General features: G+C 44.9%; 1 protein-coding gene across 7 annotated transcripts in view; it reads right to left on the reverse strand.

The window, feature by feature from the left end:
* The window catches only part of ST3GAL4 (ST3 beta-galactoside alpha-2,3-sialyltransferase 4), a 352,906-nt gene that overhangs the window by 11,802 nt on the left and 318,507 nt on the right, over window positions 1-22,597 (reverse strand). For all 7 annotated transcript variants that reach the window (XM_085608300.1, XM_085608297.1, XM_085608296.1 and 4 more), the window contains 3 exons: window positions 18,264-18,453; window positions 17,879-18,025; window positions 2,971-3,114 (listed from right to left, as the gene is read on the reverse strand). In XM_085608300.1, the coding sequence (XP_085464426.1) occupies window positions 2,971-3,114; window positions 17,879-18,025; window positions 18,264-18,453 (481 nt within the window). The remainder of the gene's footprint in view (window positions 1-2,970; window positions 3,115-17,878; window positions 18,026-18,263; window positions 18,454-22,597) is intronic.

Below are 22,597 nucleotides of genomic sequence, written 5' to 3' on the forward strand. Positions count from 1 at the left end.
TACTCTCTACCTCTCTCTACCTCTCTCTCTACTATGCTCTACATCTCTACCTATACCTCTCTACCTCTATCTCTCTACCTCTACACCTCTAACTCTCTACACGCACACATATGCACATATATATGCATATATATTTATATATATGTATATATATGTATATGCATACATAAACATATATATAATCTGCATATCTATATAAATACAAATATAAATGCATGCATACATATACATATATGCATACATATGCATGTTATGTACATGAAAGTTTGAAAAACACTAATACAAGCAAAGGTAAAAAGCCACCTAATTACAAACAGAATTGCTTTAACTCAAACGAGGGCAAGACCTATTGCATTTTCAATGCTTGTTTACTTTGGTTCCTTCAAGAAGGCATTCAGATGTGTCACACATTTGCCATAAATTCAGAATGTTAGCACTCTAGTTGCTCATTAGATCACCGTAGTAAAGCTACTGCTCACCAGGAAAGTCTGCTGCTGGTATTGAAAGTGCATGTTTCAGTCTGCATGTCAGACTTTTTTAATGAAATAGAAGAGGATTTGAGAAGTCACTCAAAATGTGCCCTAATTTTTCTTTCTGCAGCACTAATCATACTTTCTATGGCAAAATTAATTGTTTTAACAGTTACCCCTTTATTCCAATCAAGATGACTTCAGGTGTGCCATACGTTTGTCATAAGTAGGACTGTTAGTGCTCTAGTTATTCTTTGGAACACTCTGGGAGGCTGCAGTAGAACACAAAGGAATCAACTGACAGTCTCTGACCTGGTTGGATGTACATGTTTTACTCAGAATTTCAGACTTCATTCTCACATGACTGAGAAAGATAATGTGAATTTACAGAAAATATGCTCTCAGTTTGGCTTATAGATCACCTTCCAAACTTCTGTGGGAAAAGCATGAGAAACTAGTTCTCTCAAACATGATTCATGATATCCCAGCCGAATGCTTTTTCACATGGTAAAATCACCTTAGAACATACCACAATTCCTAAAATGAGTATGGTACATCAACAAATGATTTATAATGTAACTAAAGTCTTAAAACCTTCTATAAACTGCAATGCTTTTTAATGAGCTGCTATCACTTATATTGGTCCCAAGATGGCTGCCAACACTTCTTGGATGAAGTGCTGACAGCCAATCAGATCTCACGATGAGATGTGTAGTTAGGCTCCGCCCAGTTATACATGTTATTTTACTTTTGATTTTCTCAGGAACTACTGAACGGATTTACACAATTTAAGCAAAAGGCACGACTCTGAACCAAGGTCTACCTTTCTGCCAAATTTGGTGTAATTCCGTTCAGCAGTTCGGGCTGTAGCTGCGACTAAAGTTCCCTATGGAAAATTGCATGGGGAAAACATGTTTTGTGACCCCCCCCCCCTTTTTTCTCACCCCTGCTTGATATAGATATATATATATATTTAGAATAAGGTTAAATCAGATGATGTTTTTAAGTAAGCTATTTTGACACACAAACATGCAGATGACACTGTCCGTATTTCATGTACTGAGTTTTGTAAGTGTACTGAATTTCAAATTAATGATAACATATGCCAAGTTTTGATCAATGATAATCCATATTCTGTAATAAAAATAGATTAGGCTGCATCAAGATAAACTCGGTGGTTCTGCATTTCGATTACTTGGGAATAGGAGTCAATAAATATAAGAACTGACAGGCAGTGGTAGCCAAAATTGTACCCTGACAGCACTCTAATCTTTCCTACGTTAAAACATGTAACTCCTGATTTTTTAAATTAATGTCACTGCTCCCTACTTTGACTATTCATTCCCGCTCCCTTTACACCTTTGTAAAAAAAAAAAAAAGAAAAAAAAAAAAATCTGACAACTTCCCAGTCTATCAGTCAGGGCCAGACTGGGAAATCAAAAGCAACCCTGGCAAAAATATTTATGCCAGCCCTGCTCCCTTCCTTTGCCAATCTCTCTCTTTCCATCCATCCATTCTCCCTCTCTTCTCTAACTCTATTTTCTACTTCCCTTCATCTCTTTCTTGAAGCCTCCCAGTGCCTGCTGCACTTATGACGGGAGTCAAGGGAAGTGACAGAGGCCCCATTACCTGCCCTGGGCTGTCAATACCAGCCTGTTCGGGCTCCAGCCCCCTGGGAAAGTACCAGATAGAACATAAGGCCTGTCCGGCGCTCCCACCACAGCAGCATCAAATTAATGGCCCATGCAGCCCCCTGTCTCCCTTCTTGTCAGGCGAGGCAGGGCAAGGATAAAATCATAAAGAGCGGGCAATACTGCCTCAGGAGATAACATTTAAGCAGTCACACTGGAACAGAAAAGAGGGCCAGACACCAAAACAAAACTGGCCTCCATTAGTGTTTCAGATAACCATAAAAGCACCCACATTTATACATCCGGGCAGTTTTGAACTTGTGAAAACATGCTGTATGGAGTTTTGCAAGGTATGGGAGACTGCGTGCATCTGGGCTTCCTGCATGCAACATTTGTAGTAAAATCAGGGAAATCAAATGCAAGGCCCATCAGGCCAGAACAACACTCCACACACTGACCTATCAGACCAGCCCTTGAGTGACTGCCAGAATACTATACTCTGAATTTAGCAACTAGGTTGTATGGATTTCTCCTGTACTTGGAACCCTCACCCGTCTCCCCACAACATCTCCTCGCACGTCTTTGGGGCAGCTGAGAAATCGTCTCCTACAGGTGTACAGTAGTACCAAAAATAAACTCCCAGGACACAGTGTATTCATCTTTCTTTCTGGTCTCTCTCTATCCCATCTGATCATGGAGGGTGAGGGTGCACAGTCCATCCACCCGATGGAGCAGTAGCTCCAAGTAATCCTGTGCCACCTAAAGCAGACTGAGGTGCCCAGTGAGGGGCTTGAAAACATGCAGAATCTGGGCATATCTGAACCAACAGAGCCATGCTGAGTAGACCGAAGTCAGCTGCAGGAGCTTACCGCCATGGACTGTAGTGTGGCTTTCTCATAGTAGTGTATCGGCGTTCGGTTATTCGAGAGCTCCGGATAGCCAAACCCCGCTATGTGGACCACATCACAGAAATGCAGAGCAAATGTAATCGCCAGCAAGCCACTTGTTGGTTTCTGCAGGGGAAAAGTATGGAAGGAAGGAGAGAGAGAGAGAAAGAGCCATGAAGGTCACATCACTTACATTTCTACATTACATTTAACTTGGGACTTGTCGCCATCTAAACCCTGAAGAAGGCCGGTTTACTAAACTGCTGCCTGGCTAAACTGCCCAGAAACATAGGACACTTCTTAAAGAAATATAAACAACTTTAACCACATATTGTACCCATACTGTAAATATATTTACATCGTATTTTTTAATTAAGTATTTGTATGCTGGTATTTAGGTGAGTTTACACATTTCTATTTTTAGCGGATAAAGGGGGATTAGGGGAATTACACCGCAAAAAATGCATTAGACACCGGTTACAGTTTTCTACAATGATCAACCTAGACGCATGTCCCAAGTTCCATTCAGTTCTTTGAAAAACAATTTAAATCTTTAAGACAGTCCAAGTGGAAGCCCCTTAGCAAATAAAGTAGAATACAGATTTTTGTTAACTATATATTAAAAGACTTCTCTAAAACTAATTTCTTTTTTCCAGTAATCCCTACATATTTATCTCTCTGCCACCAATATTTCCACCGTGGAAGCAACTAACAATAGTGAAAGGGCACAAAACTCACAGGTTGTGCATTTCAGAGTAACTCCAGGACTCAGGCCCCATCAGACCTAAGAGAGGTCATTCTTAACTTCCCTTATACCTGACAATATGGCCTGTTATAGGAGTATATGTTTGCCAGGCACAGGTTCAAGAAATCAACACCATGCAATCAACCAGACACCTGCTCTTCCACCTCTCCAGAAAGGTCATGCAAAGAACTTACTATTTCTTCCTCACATCAAAGTGTGGACCTGAAACTGACGACACCGGAGATCTCTCAAGGGCGAGCTATAATGAACCTATACGAGCTGGGCAGAGTAATTATAAAGTGTAGGCACAAATTTCTAACCCATTTTGGAAAATATCTCCACAACCTACATAACCATAAGACAAAGCGGATGACTGAAGCAAAGAAACAATACACCTGGACCCGTCGTGTCCTTCAATCCAAAACTCTCCTCCTCCTAGGTTTCACCAGTCAAGTAGCTTTAAGTCGGTCTAATTCAGTCAACTGTTACATTAAGATCAAGTTCAAACACCATTTCCAAAACTTAGGCAAGCTTATATCTCAACATCCAGGTGAATAAGTCATAACTGAATTCAACCAAATCAGAAAACTAAAGCTGGTTCTTACACTTAAGATCCATCATAACATGTCAATGACTCTCCCTCTCCCTCTTGGAGGGGCCATAAACCAAGGAAGAGAGTGTCTTAAGCCTAATGAAAACACACTCTGTAATCATACACTGGATGTACATGACCTTTAAACAGCTGCACTGGCTGCAAACAGGGACAGTAGGCCCTATTATGATGAAAGTGCTGCCCTCAGGGCAGCCGTGAACTCACGCTGCCCTGAGGGCAGCGCATTTAGTGAAATAGAAAGTGACTCATTGAGAACTGCTCCGAGTTTCTCTGCACAGACGGCAACCTGCCTACACTTTGAAGACAGCACCTTGCTGTAGGAAGAGGTCCGGGGGGATCCATGGGGCCCCCTTTAGCCCCTCCAGAGATCTGCCCTCAGTGGGCATACTGAAAGTGCACTGCATTTTTGTGGTGTGTTGCCAGTGTGCCTCCCAAGGGAATGTGCCTGGCATGTCAGGCTGGACTGTTCCTACTGGAGCAGAGTCAAGACTAATTTGCATAAGGCTTGGTCCAAACTGAGGTAGCATGATGGGCAGATAAACTGGTGAGTGGCCCAAAGCAAATACCAGTGGCTGAGCTTAATTCAAGCATGCTATCCATCAATTTATTGGTTTTTCAGTTGTCACGCTAAGTGCGACGGATATGCCCAGACGTGGTTCCCGTGCTCATTGTGCAATTGGAGTCGAGCTATACCGTACTAAAAGACGCAATCAGTGGCAAACCGGTAATGTGTTGCTTGTATTCTGTTTCAGGGAGGACCTAACCTGGCATTTCATGCTGGACTGATCCTATTGAAACAGGGTCAAGACTGGTTTGCATATGGATGGGTCCAACCTGAGGTGGCATGGTGTGCAAAATAACCATGGACTGGGATGTGGCCCAAATAATTACCAGTGGCTTAGGATAATTCAAGCACTCCATCCATTACTTTCTATACTTTAGCCATACAAATGATGGAACACCCTCTGAAGATTGAGGTGGTGCTACATGTGCGCCAGAGCCATTAGTATTACAGAAGGGGCCACACAAGCATCTGTGGTCCCTTCTGTAATTTCTAAGTACCTGGGGTGCACAAAGCAGGTGAACACACTCATTGCGCCCCCCAGGAACTTATCAGTAACACTGCTCCAGGTGCTCTTCTGATGCAGCTACGTTTTCCAGTGTCATTATTCAATCCTCTTAATGGTGGACCTTCAAAAATAGGATAAATATAGAACAATTCGTGGCAGCATAATAATGCTAAAACACCACATAAGTACAAGGCATCATACATTCTTCTTGAATCTTGTAAACGCCCTCAGAAACCTTAATCTACTCATTGCAAACTATCCCTATCCTTCCTTTAAAAAACAGTTGGGAGCATGCATCATCTTTGACAAATTCCACCTATTCCCAACTTTCAACCCCACCACATCTCTTCCCACTTTCACAAAATTCCCATTGGAAGACTGCAGAAGCGCAGACCCCACCAATCACCAACTATGGAGCTGAAGCAAGCTGCAACGTCATTATCTTGCAGCAAGGCAAGTAACAAAGCCTTCATAGGAGATCCACATCTCCCAATGGAATTCCACTCAAGAATCTAGCAGCAAACTATCAATGCTGATCTCACGGGCATCAATGCACCCACTTCAACCAGTCGAAAAGTACTGGCATGATAAAAACATCATCATTCCGATCTGTTCAATGATAAATGACTGTAAATCAGTTTTATACCAACGTGCCAAAAGGAGGTGTAGGATGGCAGGATACCCTTTTATGTAAAAGCCTCCACTAGGTAATAGTGAAGCTCAGGCATACCTATGATTGGGCCCTGGGCTTTAAATCTGTAGCCAGGATATACATAGTGGAATGTGATAAGAACAGACTGCATCAAGTTACCATGTGGGAATAGCAACAGCCTGACTTTCTTAGAAGATGCCAACTTCCAATGAAGTGAGTTATAGGAGTATGGTCCCCTTTCTCCGATTGGATAAGCTCGACTGAGCTGTGACCATTAAACATTCCAGTTCTTTCATTCTCCGTATCTCAGACTGTTTATTTTATCTACATCACGGGAATTTTTATATATTGTGTATATAGTTTCCTTCTTCCTTACTGACTGAATATTTTATATAAAAATATACTGTTTGCGAACTGCTAATTAGACAATATCTTTCCAATGTGCAACCTATAAAAAGTGGGCACAAGACTTACTGGCACTAATATACTCTTAGTAGTCACAACTGTGCCAGGGAAATAAACTTTTGTTGGCAAAACAATGATGAATGGTGATTTATACCCAGTGCTGACTGCCTTCAACAGTAGTCCCATACCTGGAACTTTTATTTACCAATCTTCTTTTCTCAGTTTCTCCATAGGGTCACTAGGTTTATACAGAGGAGATAAAATACCTATTTATTTCATTTTGGTTCCCATATCACCAATGTTTGCAAACTTCTTTTGATGTTCGAAACAAAAACAATGGTTCTGTTATAACACATATGTGTTAATTTTTGTACAGCACCATGTCACTAAACACGATCAGTCACTAATTGTTTCACGGTCCATGTGTTTTACTGTTGGACAGCCCTGTATATATTGTCTTGATGTACACAAAGAGTAAAAAGGAATTCAGTTTCAGAACCTCTTTCATTGTTATGTGTGTGCTTAGTCCCTTTCATTGAATGATCAGTGAAATATTGATGACTTGTATTAAGTACTTTAGAAACCAAGTTTACGTGACTCCCAACAGAACCACTGTTTTTGTTTCACATATACACCCAGGTTCTGAGGGTTACTGGGTTACCCCATTATCTTTAATGGCTTTCTTTTGATGTTCAGCAACATTTTAATGTTTGCGACAGTGGCAACATTTATAAAAGTATATTGAATTATGAATGCATGAACTTATAAATGAAAGCAAATTCCAAATAACATTTCCTTACGCAAGATTTCCAGATGAATAATTTGGCATTTCTAAATTTAAAAGCTCTACCTTTCTTTCTGCACCATAGAGATTAGCTGTGCAACTTCGACACCCTCAGCAGGGTTGAGATGGTGAAGCTAGGCAGGGCTGAGATGATGAAACTATGCAGGGCTGAAATGATGAGACTATGCAGGGCTGAGATGATGAGACTATGCAGGGCTGAGATGAAGAATCTTTGCAAACAGAAGGGTGGTGAAAACAGAAGGGTGGTGAAAACAGAAGGGTGGTGAAAACAGAAGGGTGGTGAAAACAGAAGGGTGGTGAAAACAGAAGGGTGGTGAAAACAGAAGGGTGGTGAAAACAGAAGGGTGGTGAAAACAGAAGGGTGGTGAAAACCGAAGGGTGGTGAAAACCGAAGGGTGGTGAAAACCGAAGGGTGGTGAAAACCGAAGGGTGGTGAAAACCGAAGGGTGGTGAAAACAGAAGGGTGGTGAAAACAGAAGGGTGGTGAAAACAGAAGGGTGGTGAAAACAGAAGGGTGGTGAAAACAGAAGGGTGGTGAAAACCGAAGGGTGGTGAAAACAGAAGGGTGGTGAAAACAGAAGGGTGGTGAAAACAGAAGGGTGGTGAAAACAGAAGGGTGGTGAAAACAGAAGGGTGGTGAAAACAGAAGAGTGGTGAAAACAGAAGAGTGGTGAAAACAGAAGAGTGGTGAAAACAGAAGGGTGGTGAAAACAGAAGGGTGGTGAAAACAGAAGGGTGGTGAAAACAGAAGAGTGGTGAAAACAGAGGGAGGCTGAAAACAGAGGGGGGCTGAAAACAGAGGGGGGCTGAAAACAGAGGGGGGCTGAAAACAGAGGGGGGCTGAAAACAGAGGGGGGCTGAAAACAGAGGGGGGCTGAAAACAGAGGGGGGCTGAAAACAGAGGGGGGCTGAAAACAGGAGGGGGGCTGAAAACAGAAGGGTGCTGAAAACAGAAGGGTGCTGAAAACAGAGGGGGCTGAAAACAGAGGGGGCTGAAAACAGAGGGGGCTGAAAACAGAGGGGGCTGAAAACAGAGGGGGCTGAAAACAGAGGGGCTACCCAACTGGATCTCCAGGTAGCTATCAGCCTGTTGAGGAAGTGCAAATATAGCAGTCTGCCTCAGGAGAGGATGATAATGATGACAATGACGAGAAGGGGGAACCCTGGCAAAGGATGAGGCAAGAGAGGACCCAGTCCAGGGTCCTGAGGTACAAGGAGAGCCCAAACCAACCTCAGCAGATGTACAGGAAGCCCAGGATGGAGCAGGGAGCAGCGTGTCTGCAGGGGTCTGACCCCAGAAGAACTGGAGGACAGGAAAGAGGAGAGGAGGCTCAAGCCACAGCTGGCCAAGATGAAGTTGAAATTGGAAGAGAGAATGACCAGAGAGAAGGCGGAGGATGAGAGAGCCTTGGCTGAGAAAAAACTGTTGCTGACACAGGCGGTGTGACTGAAAGGAAGGCAGATCTCGGAGTCCAGAAACAATGATGGAAGCACACCTGCAGTGTCCACTGGAGAGGGGATGGTCCACATACCCAAGGAGTTGGTGCCACCTTATATGGGGAGGCATGATATTGATAAATGGTTTTCTGCATACAAGATCGCTCTAAGGGCACACAAGGACCCTGAGGACTACTGGGGGGCTAGCTTCAGGAGGTACATGTCACACCGTGGGGAGTCCCACACTCCTTACACTTGAGATAGAGGCCCAAACCAATCACAACCTTATGAAGGCCATTCTTATTTCTACATTTGGGCTGACCCCTAAGAAATACCACCAGAGTTTCTGGGACAGCCACAAACTCCCAAACCAGCCCTTGGTAGACTTTTTAAGACTATTCCATCAAGGCACTGTTGGGCTGAGTGTGGGGCAGCAAAGTGGATGATTTTGGTGGGCTGTACAGCTTGATTCTGAGGGAGCATATGCTCAGTGCCTGTTTTAAAGAGCTGCACCAACACCTGGTAGATAGCAAACGGACTGACCCCAGGAAGCTTCCTGAGGAGGTGGACCTCTGGGTCAGCACTAGAATGTCCAAAAGTTCACCTGTGAGGTGTGCAGAAGGGGGGGGGGGGGACGGCTCCCAAAATGGTGATAAGGGTTCCCACCAGAAGAAAGGTGGGGTGGGGGTGAGATAAAAATAAAGAGTTATCTTAAGGCCCCCAAAATAGTTCACGGGGGAAAGGGTCCAAATCTGGCAACCAGATTGGAAAGGCTTCATAGACCAGAAAACTGGAAAGTTTGTACCCAAGTACGATATGGGCATGTCAAGGGAGAGGCCAACTGCACTAAGAGAGCACCTCCCCCCAGTGGTGGGCAATCACAGGGGATGAGCAGTGTAGCGCGTGGGGGCGATATGGCCCCAGTTAGTGTGGGGGAGACTAGGGAGGTTGCCCTAGTGTCCCTGAGTGATAAGGAAATGGTGCCCAAAACTCACATGCCCTTCAATACTTCAAAGTATAGGCAATGGGTCATCATCAATGGCCAGAAGGTGGAGGCTCAGAGGGACACTGGAGTCATTATGACCATTGTCACGTGTCATCTGATGTCCTCAGAGCTGGTGATACCCAATAAATTCCATCAGGTTGTGGTAGAGACAACTGGTACAGCCAGTATCCGGTGGCCCTGGTTCCCTTTGAGTTGAGATTTCAGGTCTTCTGAAAGCTGTTGTGAGCCCTGCACTGCCTGTGGTCTGTTTGTTAGGGAATGACCTGGAGCACACTGCCTGGAAGGACTTGGAAATGTTAGGGTTGCCTGAGTGGGTCTGTGCTACCACCAGGTCCATTGCTGCTCAGGGGGGAGTCAAGAAGGTCTAGATCCAGCTACCAGGAGACCAGGCCCTGAATGTCCCACAGTACGAGGGAATGGAATATTGGAGGAGGCAGCACCAGAGCCTCCTGGGGAGGCCATTTCCTCCATAGGTGATCTTCCTGAGCTTGCAGGACAGCAAGCGGAGGGGGGACCCACCAGAGAGGAGTTCTGCAAGGCACAGAAAGAGTGCCCAACCCTTGATGGCCTGAGGAGGCAAGCTGAAGCCCAGGCAGCGGGTGACATCTCTGGAGATCACCTCATATAGTGGGAGAATGGCTTCCTGTATTGTGACTTTAAGGCTCCTGAGCATCAGGCAACTTGTATGCCTGCTGTTCCCCAATGTTACAGGGCCTTTCTACCAGGGCTTGCTCATGAGATACCCCTGGTAAGACATCTGCAGCAGGACAAGACGTTTGCCGGGATTGCCACCCACTTCTATTTGCCTCAAATGACGACAGCGTCAGATGCATTCTGTAGGGCATGTTTCACCTACCAGACTCCCCTGACTCCCATGCCTTTTGTTGGCACTCCCTTTGAGAGGGTGGGCATAGATATGGTAGGACCCTTGGATACCAAGACAGCCTAAGGCAACAGGTTTATACCGGTCTTGGTGGACAGTGCCATTTGATATCCAGACACCATCCCTCTGAGGCACGTAACTGCACCTGTAGTGGCAAGGGCCCTGATGGGGATTTTTACTAGAGTGGGTTTCCCAAAAGAAGTGGTGTCAGGCAGGGGTACCAACTTCATATCTGCGTACATGAAAGCTATGTGGAAGTTACTTTTAAGTTCTTCACACCCTACCGTCCACAAATAAATTGACTTGTTGAAAGATGGAACACGACCCTCAAAGGCATGATTATGGGCCTGCTTGAGCCCAGGAGGTAGAAGGGAGGAATTATTTTACCATGCCTGCTTTTTGCTTACAGGGAGGTAAGCACAGAAGGGAGTGAGCTTCAGCCAATTTGAACTTCTGTATGTCCACCCTGTGAGGAGACCTCTCAGTGTGTTCAAGTAGGGTTGGGAGACAGCTCACAAGAACCTCCCCCCTAAGGATGTTGTTGGCTACACGGCAGCCCTCAGGAACCAGCTGGCAAAGTTCTGGAACAAGGTCTCTGAGATCTTTAAGGCAAGCCAGGAGGTAATGAAGTAATCGTACATCCAAGCAGATACTATTGAGGAATTCTAGCCTGGACAGGCACAGTGGGTGATCGAGCCAGTGGAGCCCATGGACTGCTGGACAGGGCCCTATCAGTGGTCGATATCAAGACCCCCAGAAACCCATTAAGGGTACTCCATCTGAACCGGCTCAAACCACCTACAAGATGTCCGAGAGCACAATGCCGCTGGTGATGGATGATGGAGAGGAGGAGACTGAACATCTTCCTGATCTCTTATCGTCCAAAAAGAAGCATGGGTCACTGGAAGGTGTCAACCTCTCTCCTATCCTGACCGCAGAACAGCAGAGGAATTGTTGCTAGTTACTGAAACAATTTGCCTCTCTATTTTTCCTCACCCCTGGGCTAACATGCATGTGTACCACCCATAATAGTGATACTACGGGAAGCCTTCCTGTCACAAATAAAATGAATAGGCCGTTTGATAGAAAGAAGGCCAAGATCAAAGCAGAAGGCTCTAAGATGCTGGAAACGATTCTTGAATTGGGGGTTATTGAACCCTCCACTAGTCCCTGGTCCAGCCCAGTGGTGGTGGTACCAAAGGCAGCCTACTAGGCACCGCCCCAGAACTTAGATTCTCTGTTGATTACAGGGAACTCAACTCAGCCACCAAGACTGATGCACATCCACCCCCCCCCCCACCCACCCCACCCCACCCTCCCACCACATCCCCCCTGGAGCTAATGAGCTTATGGATAGGTTAGAGGCCAATTTCCTGAGCATTTTTGATTTGAGTTCAGGGAACTGGCAAATTGCCCTGACTGAGAGGGCTAAAGAGAGTTCAGCCTTCTCTACCACAGAGGGCCACTTTCAATTCAAAGTGATGACCTTTGGACTGAAGGATGACCATGTTGCCTTCCAGAGCCTGGAGAACCAGGTCTTAGCTGGGATGGAGGCCTTCAGTGCTTCATGTTTAGATGACATAGCTGTCTTTCAGAAGCATCTGGCAGGACCACCTATTTTATCTGCAGGAAGTGCTTCAGGCCCTGCAATAGGTTGACCTGATTATCATGGTGAGCAAGTGCCAAATAGGACAGGAGTCTGTGGTGTACTTGGGACACTTTGTGGGCAGAGGTAAGGTGCAGCCCCTCCAGGCAAAAATATGGACTATTCTAGCCTGGAATACCCAAAAACTCAGACAGAGGGAAGGGCCTTCCTGGGCCTCAGTGGACACTACATGAACTTTGTCAAGGGATAGGTCACCATTGTTGCCCCTTGACTGACATAACTTCCAAGTAGCCGCCCAAGAAGGTGATATGGACAGAGGCTTGTTAGAAAGCCATTGACTCCCTAAAACAGGGCATATGCACAGCCCCTGTGGTCAAGGCCCCTAACGTTTCCCAGGAGTGTATTGCCCAAACAGATGCCTTGAAGCATGGCATAGGGGCAGTCCTAACACAACTAAAAGGGAGGGCCTATGCGAACCTGTAGCATTCATTTTTAGGAAACTACTTCCCAAATAACAGAGGTGGAGTGCTATTGAGAGAGAAGCCTTTGCTGTGGTCTGGGAACTGACGAAGCTGAGACCATAGGTGTTTGTGTCTCACCTCTGGGTTCAGAAAGACCACAGCTCCTCAGGTAGGTCATCCTCATGCAAATAAGGGATGTGAATCCAAAATGGTTGAGGAGGTCCATCTCCCTACAGGGAATGGACTTTATGGTGGAACACCATCCTGGATCAGATTACGCCAATGCTGATGGACTATTCAGGTTTTTCCACCTTAGTGAAGAGAACTCCGGAGGGGCTGAGTAGTTCTTACCACTTTCACCTGTGTGGGGACACATGTTAGACCTGTCAGCCTTAGGGTGTCCTTCCTCCAGCCTCTTGCCTCTCTTAGGACTGTGCACTTTAGCACAGCTAACTAGTGCTTAAGTGTTTGAGCTCAACCCCAAAAAACAAGGTTAAATTGGTTTATACCCAATTGAAATATTAATTTTGCCAGTAAGTCCCTTGTAGAGTGGTATATCTTGTACCCAGGACCTGCGTATTAAATGCTACTAGCGGGCCTGCAGCACTGATTGTGCCACTCACTTAATTAGAACCTAAATTGTGTCCTCAGCCTGTCACTGCAGTCTACATCTGCCATGATGACTTGGCATTGAAACCCCCCTAAACTCCACTTTTATTAAACAAAAGTCACCCCTGAGGAAGGCCCTAGGTAGCCCATAGGGGAGGATGTATTGTATTTGAAAGGTTGGACACGTACATTTTAGTTTTACATGTCCTGGTCCTGAAAATCTCCTACATTCATTTTCCACTACTGTGAGGCCTACCTCTTCCATAGTATACAATTGGGGATGCCTTATTATATTTAAAAAATTGTTATTTCCAATTGGGACTAGGTAGCTTTGGACTATATAATGAATAACCCTATTTAACAGTAAAATAAGTGTTTTTGATTACAATTTTGGAAATTGAACTTTTAGAAAGTTGGTATTTTTCGGCCCTTTGCCCTTCTGGGTCTGCAGCCTACCTTCGGTCACATGACTGGGAGTAACTGACAGACTTTGTGAATTCCTCTGAGACAGTCATATAATAGAGGGATTAGGTGTGCCTCAATGGGAGATCTGCTGCTAGAAGGGACAGCAGACCTGAGCACAGACCCCTTGCAACTGAATAGGGAGCCTTCAAAGAAAGGCCCTATCGCCTACACAGTCACTGCAGCCAGTTTGGAGCTAGGGCAAGGAAGTCAAGAAATTCCATGCACTTCAAAGCAGCCACTGTCTAGAAGCTTCTCCCACCTTCCAGAAGGAGGGCACCACGGGATAAAAGTAGGGCTTCAGACACCAACTCCTCAATGCGCTTCTAGGACCAGATGATCATGGAGTTTTTCAGGTCGCAAAAGGCCCGATTTGTAGAATCAGGTTGTATGCGACTGAAAAAAAAAGCCTTTTTCTATGTACCAACCTCTATTTTGCGATTCGGTAACTTATTACCGAATACCAAAATGGGTTAGCGATTCGGTATTAGGAAGAGTCTTAAGGGCGCCCCTTCCTAATAGCGACTCGCCGTTGTATGTGTGAATGTTTTTCGACCGAAATACAGTTCGCATTTTCCGCTTACTTCAGGTAGGTGGTAACCCATTCGCAAACGAAAACCAAAGGACCCCTTTCCCTTTGTGAATGGTTGCAAAAACTTTTTTTAAGAGCAGGCAGTGGTCCCACAGACCACTACGTGCTCTTAAAAAATGAAAAGAAAACTTTTCAATTTTGTTTTTGGAACGTATCCCATTTTCTTTTATGGGAAACAGGCTGCATTTAAAAGAAAATTGTTACTTTATTGAAAAGCCATCACAGACATGGTAGTCTGCTGACCCCAGCAGGCTTCCATCTCTGTGATTTTTGTGAACATTAATGAGGTAGGCTGTGCTGTCTAAACGATTACTACTCTGCTGGACTACTGCTCTGAAGGACAGCAGCCCTGCTGCTATGACCAGCTGCCCTCTTGCCTTAGTGAGGACTGGACCAGCATCTTGTGGTACCTAGGACCACCAGAGTGACTCCAAGGGAATGTTGGCTTGTCTCCTGACTTGACCCTCATTGGCAAAAGACTCCAACAACCTTGAACCCAGCACCTGGACTCTGCCATCTGTGAGTATACCCTGTCCAGTGGTGTCACCCCAGTCCTATACCCTTGGAAGTGGGATTAAGGTGCTTTGCCATCCTCTGTGGATCCAGCAGAACCGACATCTTTTGTGCTGCAAGGCACACCGAGCAGAACTGATGCATCGCCAATGCTGTATGGATCGCAACCACTGAAAAGACCCGCATTGCAGCTCCTAAAAAAACGCCGCAGGGGCAGGCCGTAGCATCCCTCATCGAAGGCATTGTCAAGGCTGCCGGATTCCACATTTCAGCCTCGCAGGGCCTTGAAATGAACACATCGCCCCGCCTGTGGAATACCTCCTTGATGTCGGAATTCACATTACAAGCCCTCGTTGAAAAGGTCCTCGATGATGACACAAGACCTCGCAACGTAGCCTCGTCTCATTTCAGAACAGAAGCATTGCTTTGGCTTCATGATGCATCTTCAACGCAGATCCTCACAACGCTCCACAAAGCAGGATTTGATGTACTTTGTTCAGCAGGCCTAACAGGGTCCCTGTAGCCAGCCCGCCCTCCATCATGGTCGACTTGAACTTGTGACTTTGTCCCGTTCCAGGGTGACTAGATATCCACAGTTGATGCTTTGTGCTTTTTGGTGTTATTTTTCATAAAACCTTAAAAACTGCCTGGATGGTTGTCATTTTGGTCTTGTCTTAGTTATAAAAAATGACACTACTATTGTTGCACAAATACTTTATACTTTGCATCTAAGCTAAGCCTGACTGCTATGTGCCAAGCTACCAGAGGGTGAGCACAGGTTAATTTAGGGTTGGTGTGTGCCTCATCCTGTCAAGGACTGTGGTTGATGCTTGACCAGGGCTCACACCCTAGTCAACAAACAACCATATACAAATTACTTTCTTAAATAATTCACACATATTCCTAACTGCACACCTTCTAGTTAAAGACCTCCAGGTAAACATCTGGAGAAACATATACAAGTTGAGATCTTTCACTTTTTCAGCTACCAAAAACAATCGTTCATTTTTTCTGTGTTATAGATTTTTTACCTTCTTTTTACTTTATAAAAATAGCAATTCCGTATCTGGCAGTTGTTGCTTTTATTGGGAAAAGGATGCATATCATTTTTAATGCATTTCAGTTCATTGTTTTGGGGTTAAGGTACGGAATAAAACCAGTACTATTTTACAGACTAATGTCTAAATATCCATGCACAAAATTCTTCTGGGTAGTTTGACAGAGGACTGACCGGCTCTCCCAGTAAAGGAGACTTATTAGTTATGGTATCTATTCGGCGCATACATGGAAATAGAATCCTAAATTGTCATATGTTGCAGGATGGCAAACAATTTCAAACATAACATTGACAGGATCAATTGTCCTCTATTATATCAGATCTGACGTGATTCCTTTTAATAAATTATAGTTTTACACCCTAATCAATCAAATTTCAAACACTGATAATGGAAGATCATGCCGCCAACCCCCCTTGACTAAGTATTTTGCATGATTAATACGTATTAGTTAAGAAAAAAGTTTACTAGATTCGATAGGGTGTATGTTTTTATGTTCTCTATAGTGCCTCGTAGCTGTGTAAAGAGCTTTTATGGAATAAACCTGAATATTTTGTGGTCTTTCTCAACCGCCCCTCTATATTTCCTTTCAATAGAATGAATGGTTTCAATTCTAAATTGGATGTCCTGTTCCTTCAAACTGCTCTTCGAGAGCTTACAACAATGTGGAATGCTGTATAGTGTGACAGTTATATTGAATTATTCTTTATATTGTGATGAGAATTCATGTATTTATGTCCTATGTCTTTAGAAAACTTCTAAACTGGTCCCACTGCTTCCGCAGATCCACGCGCAGCCTCTAGAAGGCGGAGTGTGCAGAGGGAGGGAAATCCGTGGTATTGGTCGCCTCATATTTAATACTGGTAGTCAGGACCCCGGATATTATCCCGCTGACGAAGGAAACTTAGTGGGTAGGACTGTTCCTTCTCTTGACGAAGGCAACCATGGAGTACCCCCCTGTTCATATCCTACCGAAGGAGGACCGCCAATATTTCAGAAAGAAAAGAAAATACCAATGGTCACTAGTGTATATTTTAGTCTTTTCTTGGGGGTTCCAGATTTTGAGTCACGTCATTTAATGATAATGCACGTTACATTTACTCTTCTTTTTCATCAACAATATCTATTTCTTGTGACCTGGATATTGTGCGATGATGAACCAAGGCATTGAAGATAGAAGAACCAAATTCAACCAAAGGGATGAAATGAGAGGTGGCGTGATACTAGGCTGATAAAAGAAATGAGTGACATGGCTGAAGCAAAAGGAAAATCCGAACAAGTTGGAAGGAAGAAGTCCACCCCAGCCTGTTCGGGGCTCGGCTTTCGGGAAGTGCTGGGGTGAGACCTTTCGGGATCTGAGACTTTGGTGAATATTGAGAACAAGGCGCAGTCTGAGAACTATTTTTACCCATTAATTGATTCAGAGATGGTAAATGGCACCAAATATGTAAAATGCTTATTGCATAGTAAAGACCCCATTCTCACACAAGAGTTAAGAGGATTTTTATTTTAGGGGTACATTTTCCCACTGAGGTACATTTAAGAGCCACAGGGCGCCACTTACAGCAAGAAAAGGGACAAATACCTTTCCAGTCATAATGTACTCTTTAATTCAGGGGCGTTTCCAGGTGTCTGGAATTGCTATAATGAAACTATTTTTCAGCCAGTAATGCACTTATAAAATGTGTGCTTTTACACTCCAGGCTGATGTTTACTTGGAGCTAATCTGAACAGTTCCACAAATTATAGAGGGTTATATTTTGGAAGGTCTGTGTCTTTGCCTTTTAAAAACCCTCTCAGAACGATTAGATATTGACTTAGCAAAGGATGGTAGCCAAGTGAGGCCTGGGGTGGATGGCCCAGATCTCTCAGTGTCATGCTCGCCTGTAATCGCTTTACCACCTGGGCCTTGCTTCAATGTTGTGGGACATGTGTGAACAGGCTACCTCCCACGCGGGACAGCCTGGCATGCCTACCTGAGCGATTACTTTACTGGACTGGATCATGGAGGCATTCAGAAGTTTGCCGGTCGCCACCTGCATGAAATAAGGGTTCAAGATCCGGAGATTATCCACTTTCACGTTCAACATGATTGGAGGCCTTTTCCAGAATCCCTTGGCAGGCTGAAAAAAAGAAACAGAAACACAACAGGGGAGTGAGGCATGGACGTCTATGATAACTCAAATAGTTCATGAGAGGTGAAACTCAACATTATCAAAAAATCTGATAGTTTTTAGCTTACTTAGGTTCTGACAGGTAAAGTTATATCTAATTAAAACTGAATAATAAGCCTTGAGATGAGTATTGCAGCATTGTCATGGTTACATGCACAGCCCTGAGACCAGTGTTCTTCATACTTACCCGCTTTTCGTCTTTTACGACAGATTTTAACCACCGTAAGTCCATGTGTTTGAACGGGACCAGAACCATGAGAGTCTCCGGGTTATTCTCTACGGAGGGGTCGAAGTCCGCAGACTCGGGGTAGAAGAGGCGCATCGTGGTCTTGTTCCCCACATCCTTCTGGTACTGTTTCACCGGGGCGTTGTTCAGCCTATGGGGAGGACAAGGGACGTTTACACCCTAGCACCGCTGTGAGCAGGCAGCAGGCGTCTGCTCTTTGCACATACCTTTGATGATGGCTGTGAACACATCCTACAAGCATCTCCCAGTGTCCCAACATCTAGCAGAGACTAAAAGACCAGATAGGTCAGTGGCAGCGTGCCGCTTCAAGCCCAAAGAAAAGTTACTTATTTGTAATCCTCATTCACCATCACTGGTAAATTTACAAGCACTAAAAGTTGCTGCCTATGAACAGAATCTCTATTAGATATTTTCAAAATCTAAATATTAAATATCCGCCTGGCGTTATGGTCTTTATAGCAACATTTTAACTAAACAAATAATTAAGGGCAGAACTCTACTGCTTTTAATTTTTCTTAAACACCCATTTCAGAAATAGAATCAAAGATTAAAAAAAGCAACAGGCAATAGTACTTATGAGCAGCTGGTCTACCTTACGGCGCCCCACATTGGAGGGAGCGATCGCCTGTGTGCTAATTGTTTGCTACTCAGAGGAAGGCTCTTACCTGCTCTCTCGGCTCCTCAGATCCTGATTCCTGCAGATATTCCTTTGAACTTTTAAAGGCACCTTCTTGGTCCCTTAACACTGTGGCTGGAGGAGTGTGAGGAGGCAGTGAGGTCACGCCCCCATGCAAACGAGGGAAAGCCCTCTAATGTTAGCGCTGGCGCTAAATGTGTGCCAGCACTATCAGTATTACAGAAGGGGCGGCATTTGCATTGGGCTACGCCCCCATGCAAATGAGGGAATGCCCTCGAATAATAGAGCTGGCGCTACAAGTGTGCGAGCTCCATCAGTATTATAGAAGGGGTAGCACAAGCACCTGCGGCTCCTTTTGTAATACCAAAGTACCTTGGGGTGCACAAAATGGGGGCACATGCCTGTTGCGCTTTGAGGAACTCAATTAACTACAGGACCTGTGCCAGAGAAAGCAGGGGACAGGGGCTGCATAAATGGCCTCTCACTTTCTTGTTTAAATGGCACTGAAGGAAAATAGGCAACGCATAACCGAAAAGCTCTCTGACCCCGCCCTCTTCCCCGAAGTTCTCAGAATCAGAGGCATTTAGGGCTCCAAGTTCTACATTGTTGTTGGGGCAACCAATCATACGGGCGGCAGTAGCTGACGTACCAGGAATGAGACGTACATGGTTCTGTAAGGCGTGGAGGATAATCGAGTGAATCAGGGGAGGGTTGTACACTTGCCTACTAAGAGCCTTTGCGGTACAGACCCAGGAGTTGGCACAGTGAAATCTAAACTGGACAAACCATTACAGCAGATGGTGACAAAGGCAACAGTGAGAGGAAGGAATATAATAAAGAGATCAAAGGTTCATATTTATCCCAAATTATACCTTGATCTCCAGACAGAAGACAAGACCTGCAAGTCATCAAGTAAGAAGTTATTTCAGAGGAGCTCTAAGTTCTCTGTGGCTCCCTGCAGCATGACAGTTCATAGCAGGCGTAAGACATTTATACTTTTGAACCCAGAGGCTCCCCAGGACTTTCTGAACTCAAGAAGAGGGAGCTGTGAGCACGCTGGAAAATGGAGGAGTTTGAGGAAATATGAATTTTTTATGGTCAATTGTGTCCCCTATCTTAGACCCCAACGGCTCCATGTACATGCTACAAGTACATGCATGTTCCCTCCAGTTCCAGCTATGAAGACGCAAATACATGTGCGTCCAACGTCAACCTGTCCTCTTTCAGATTTGCCATGAATGAGTCGAATATTCCATTCCTAAGTATGATTGGCCACCGACTTTATATGGTTCACTTTTCACGTTTTACAGTTCAGGCGAGTAGGCCCTGAATTCTGCCATCAAGCCTTTTCCTGCTTCTGCCTCTGAAATGCTCCAGCCTGGACCTGCATCGGTATCCATGAACTTTGTCCTACTCCCTGCGCAGCTAACGGTGCCTGACGCGGCCTGTTGCCTGCCAAAAACTGTATTCAGCCTTCAAGTTATCTGCTCCGCTCCTCACCCAATGCATTCCTGTCTAGTAGTTTAGGTAAACATCCTTCCTGCCACCGAGCAAAGGGCTCGGCCTCGCTGTCTTTATGCAAGTAATTCATAGCCCCTGTTACCATGGAAGATTCCTGCCCCTTCGCATCTCATGTAGACACATAGACGCTTGTACATGCACTAATAGTCAGTATAGAATAGATTCCGTCCGAGAGACCTTTTCTTTTGGATAAACCAGTTCCTTAAACAAAGATATTAGATACGATTTGGGATTAGGTTGACCTGACCCCCCAGACTTCTGTCTCCATATGTAGAGCTAAATGTCAATTCCCCTTCACCCTCTAGTTGCACGTCAATCACACGTCATGCGGCTGCGCGCATCTCTGCCAAATATTTCTGCTGACACTGCAGGATTCTCTTATGGATCCACCCACTTGTGACATCATTTTAAGTGACGTTTCTAGTATACGCCTATTATTACGCCTATTTTCATTACGTATGTGTATTCTTATCTGTATTATCAGCTGTTACGCCTCCTGCATCTGTCTTAATGTAATGCTTTTCATATATATATGATTACTTGTCAATAATGCATTGCCTATCCCTTCCTGAACCTTCGTGGTGATGGAATATGATTGCCTGGTTCGAACCATAATTCCTTTGTAAGGAATAAAGTCCTTTTCAGAACCTCTAATACCACGGATTCTGCCTCTTATTTTGACTGAGTTATTCTTACTAGACTTTACCGCATAAAAAATAGTACAGGTAATTTAAATATTTACCACAAGTTGTTCGGCCCATCATCTTGCCTTGAAGGTACTTGAGAGTAAAAATGTACCTGTCTGAACAGACGCAGCATACGTGGCATGAGGGCGGCCTTGTTAGAGTCTGGTGGTTGGACTACTGGTGTTCACTCCAGGTTTTAAAATGTTTACGAGCCTATATGTTATAGGACGAAGGCAGTCACCACCTGGCTGAAGAACGGCTGTCTCAAGCTTAAGGCAGACAAGACTGAAGTCCTCATCCGGGGCTCCACCCCATCCGCCTGGGATGACTCATGGTAGCCCACAATGCTTGGAACTACCCCCGCACCCAAGGACTATGAACAAAACCTTGAAATCATTCTGGACTCTTCGCTCTCAATGAAAAGCCAAATCAACGCAGTTTTACCCTCGTGCTTCCACATGCTCTGTCTGCTTTGTAAGATCTTCAAGATGATCCCCACTGAGTCCAGGAAAATGGTCACCCATGCGCTTGTCAGCAGCAGACTCGACTACGGCGACACACTCTACACCGGCACCACCCAGCAACTCCAAAAGAAACTGCAGAACATCCAGACTGCCTCCGTCGGACTCATCCTGAACATCCCACGCTGCAAACACATCACCGGTCACCTGAAAGACCTCCACTGGCTCCCCATCAACAAAAGAATCACCTTCAAGCTCCTCATTCATGCCTACAAAGCGCTCCACAAAGCTGGACCTGCATACTTCAACCACCGCCTCAGGAACACTCCCACCAGACATCTCCAATGACCACGGCTGGAGGAAGATCCTTCTATCTCATAGCGAAGACCTGGAACTCCTACATCTGCACATCAGTCAATCACCATCGCTGCCGCAATTCAGGAACGACTTTAAGACCTGTCTCTTCGACTGAACCGCAGATTCTCCCCTCCCCCCCACTCAGCGCCTTGAGACCCTCATGGGTGAGTAGTCGCACTTTATAAGAAACCTGATTGATTGGTTGCAACTCCCCCACTGTCCCCCTGTAATCTCTCCCTTGCCACCACCTTCATCGTTGCTTCCCTTTTCTCCCTCTGTAGAGACAGGACAAGAGGAGCTCCTATGTAGTGGGTTATGCAGAGATGTTACCTATTCTTGTACTTTAATCCGAAGTCCGAGGTCTAGAAAGCAGACTATTTGTTGAATTTGTATTTGCTATTTCTACGCCTTCAAATGCATTACTTGTTTAAATGGTTAGTTAAAGGATTCCATCCTATAACAGCAGGCTCATCTCCAAGGAAGGGAGGCTGGGAAAACTAGGGACATTACAAAACAAAAACAAAAAGAAAGGCAAAAAACAATAAAAGATGACATTATATAGCGACTGGCCTATAATATACTCAATCATGCCAGATTTTCAGGATAACAAAC

The sequence above is a fragment of the Triturus cristatus genome, chromosome 5_2 (assembly GCF_964204655.1).
Source record: "Triturus cristatus chromosome 5_2, aTriCri1.1, whole genome shotgun sequence".
In the NCBI taxonomy this organism is placed as follows: domain Eukaryota; kingdom Metazoa; phylum Chordata; class Amphibia; order Caudata; family Salamandridae; genus Triturus; species Triturus cristatus.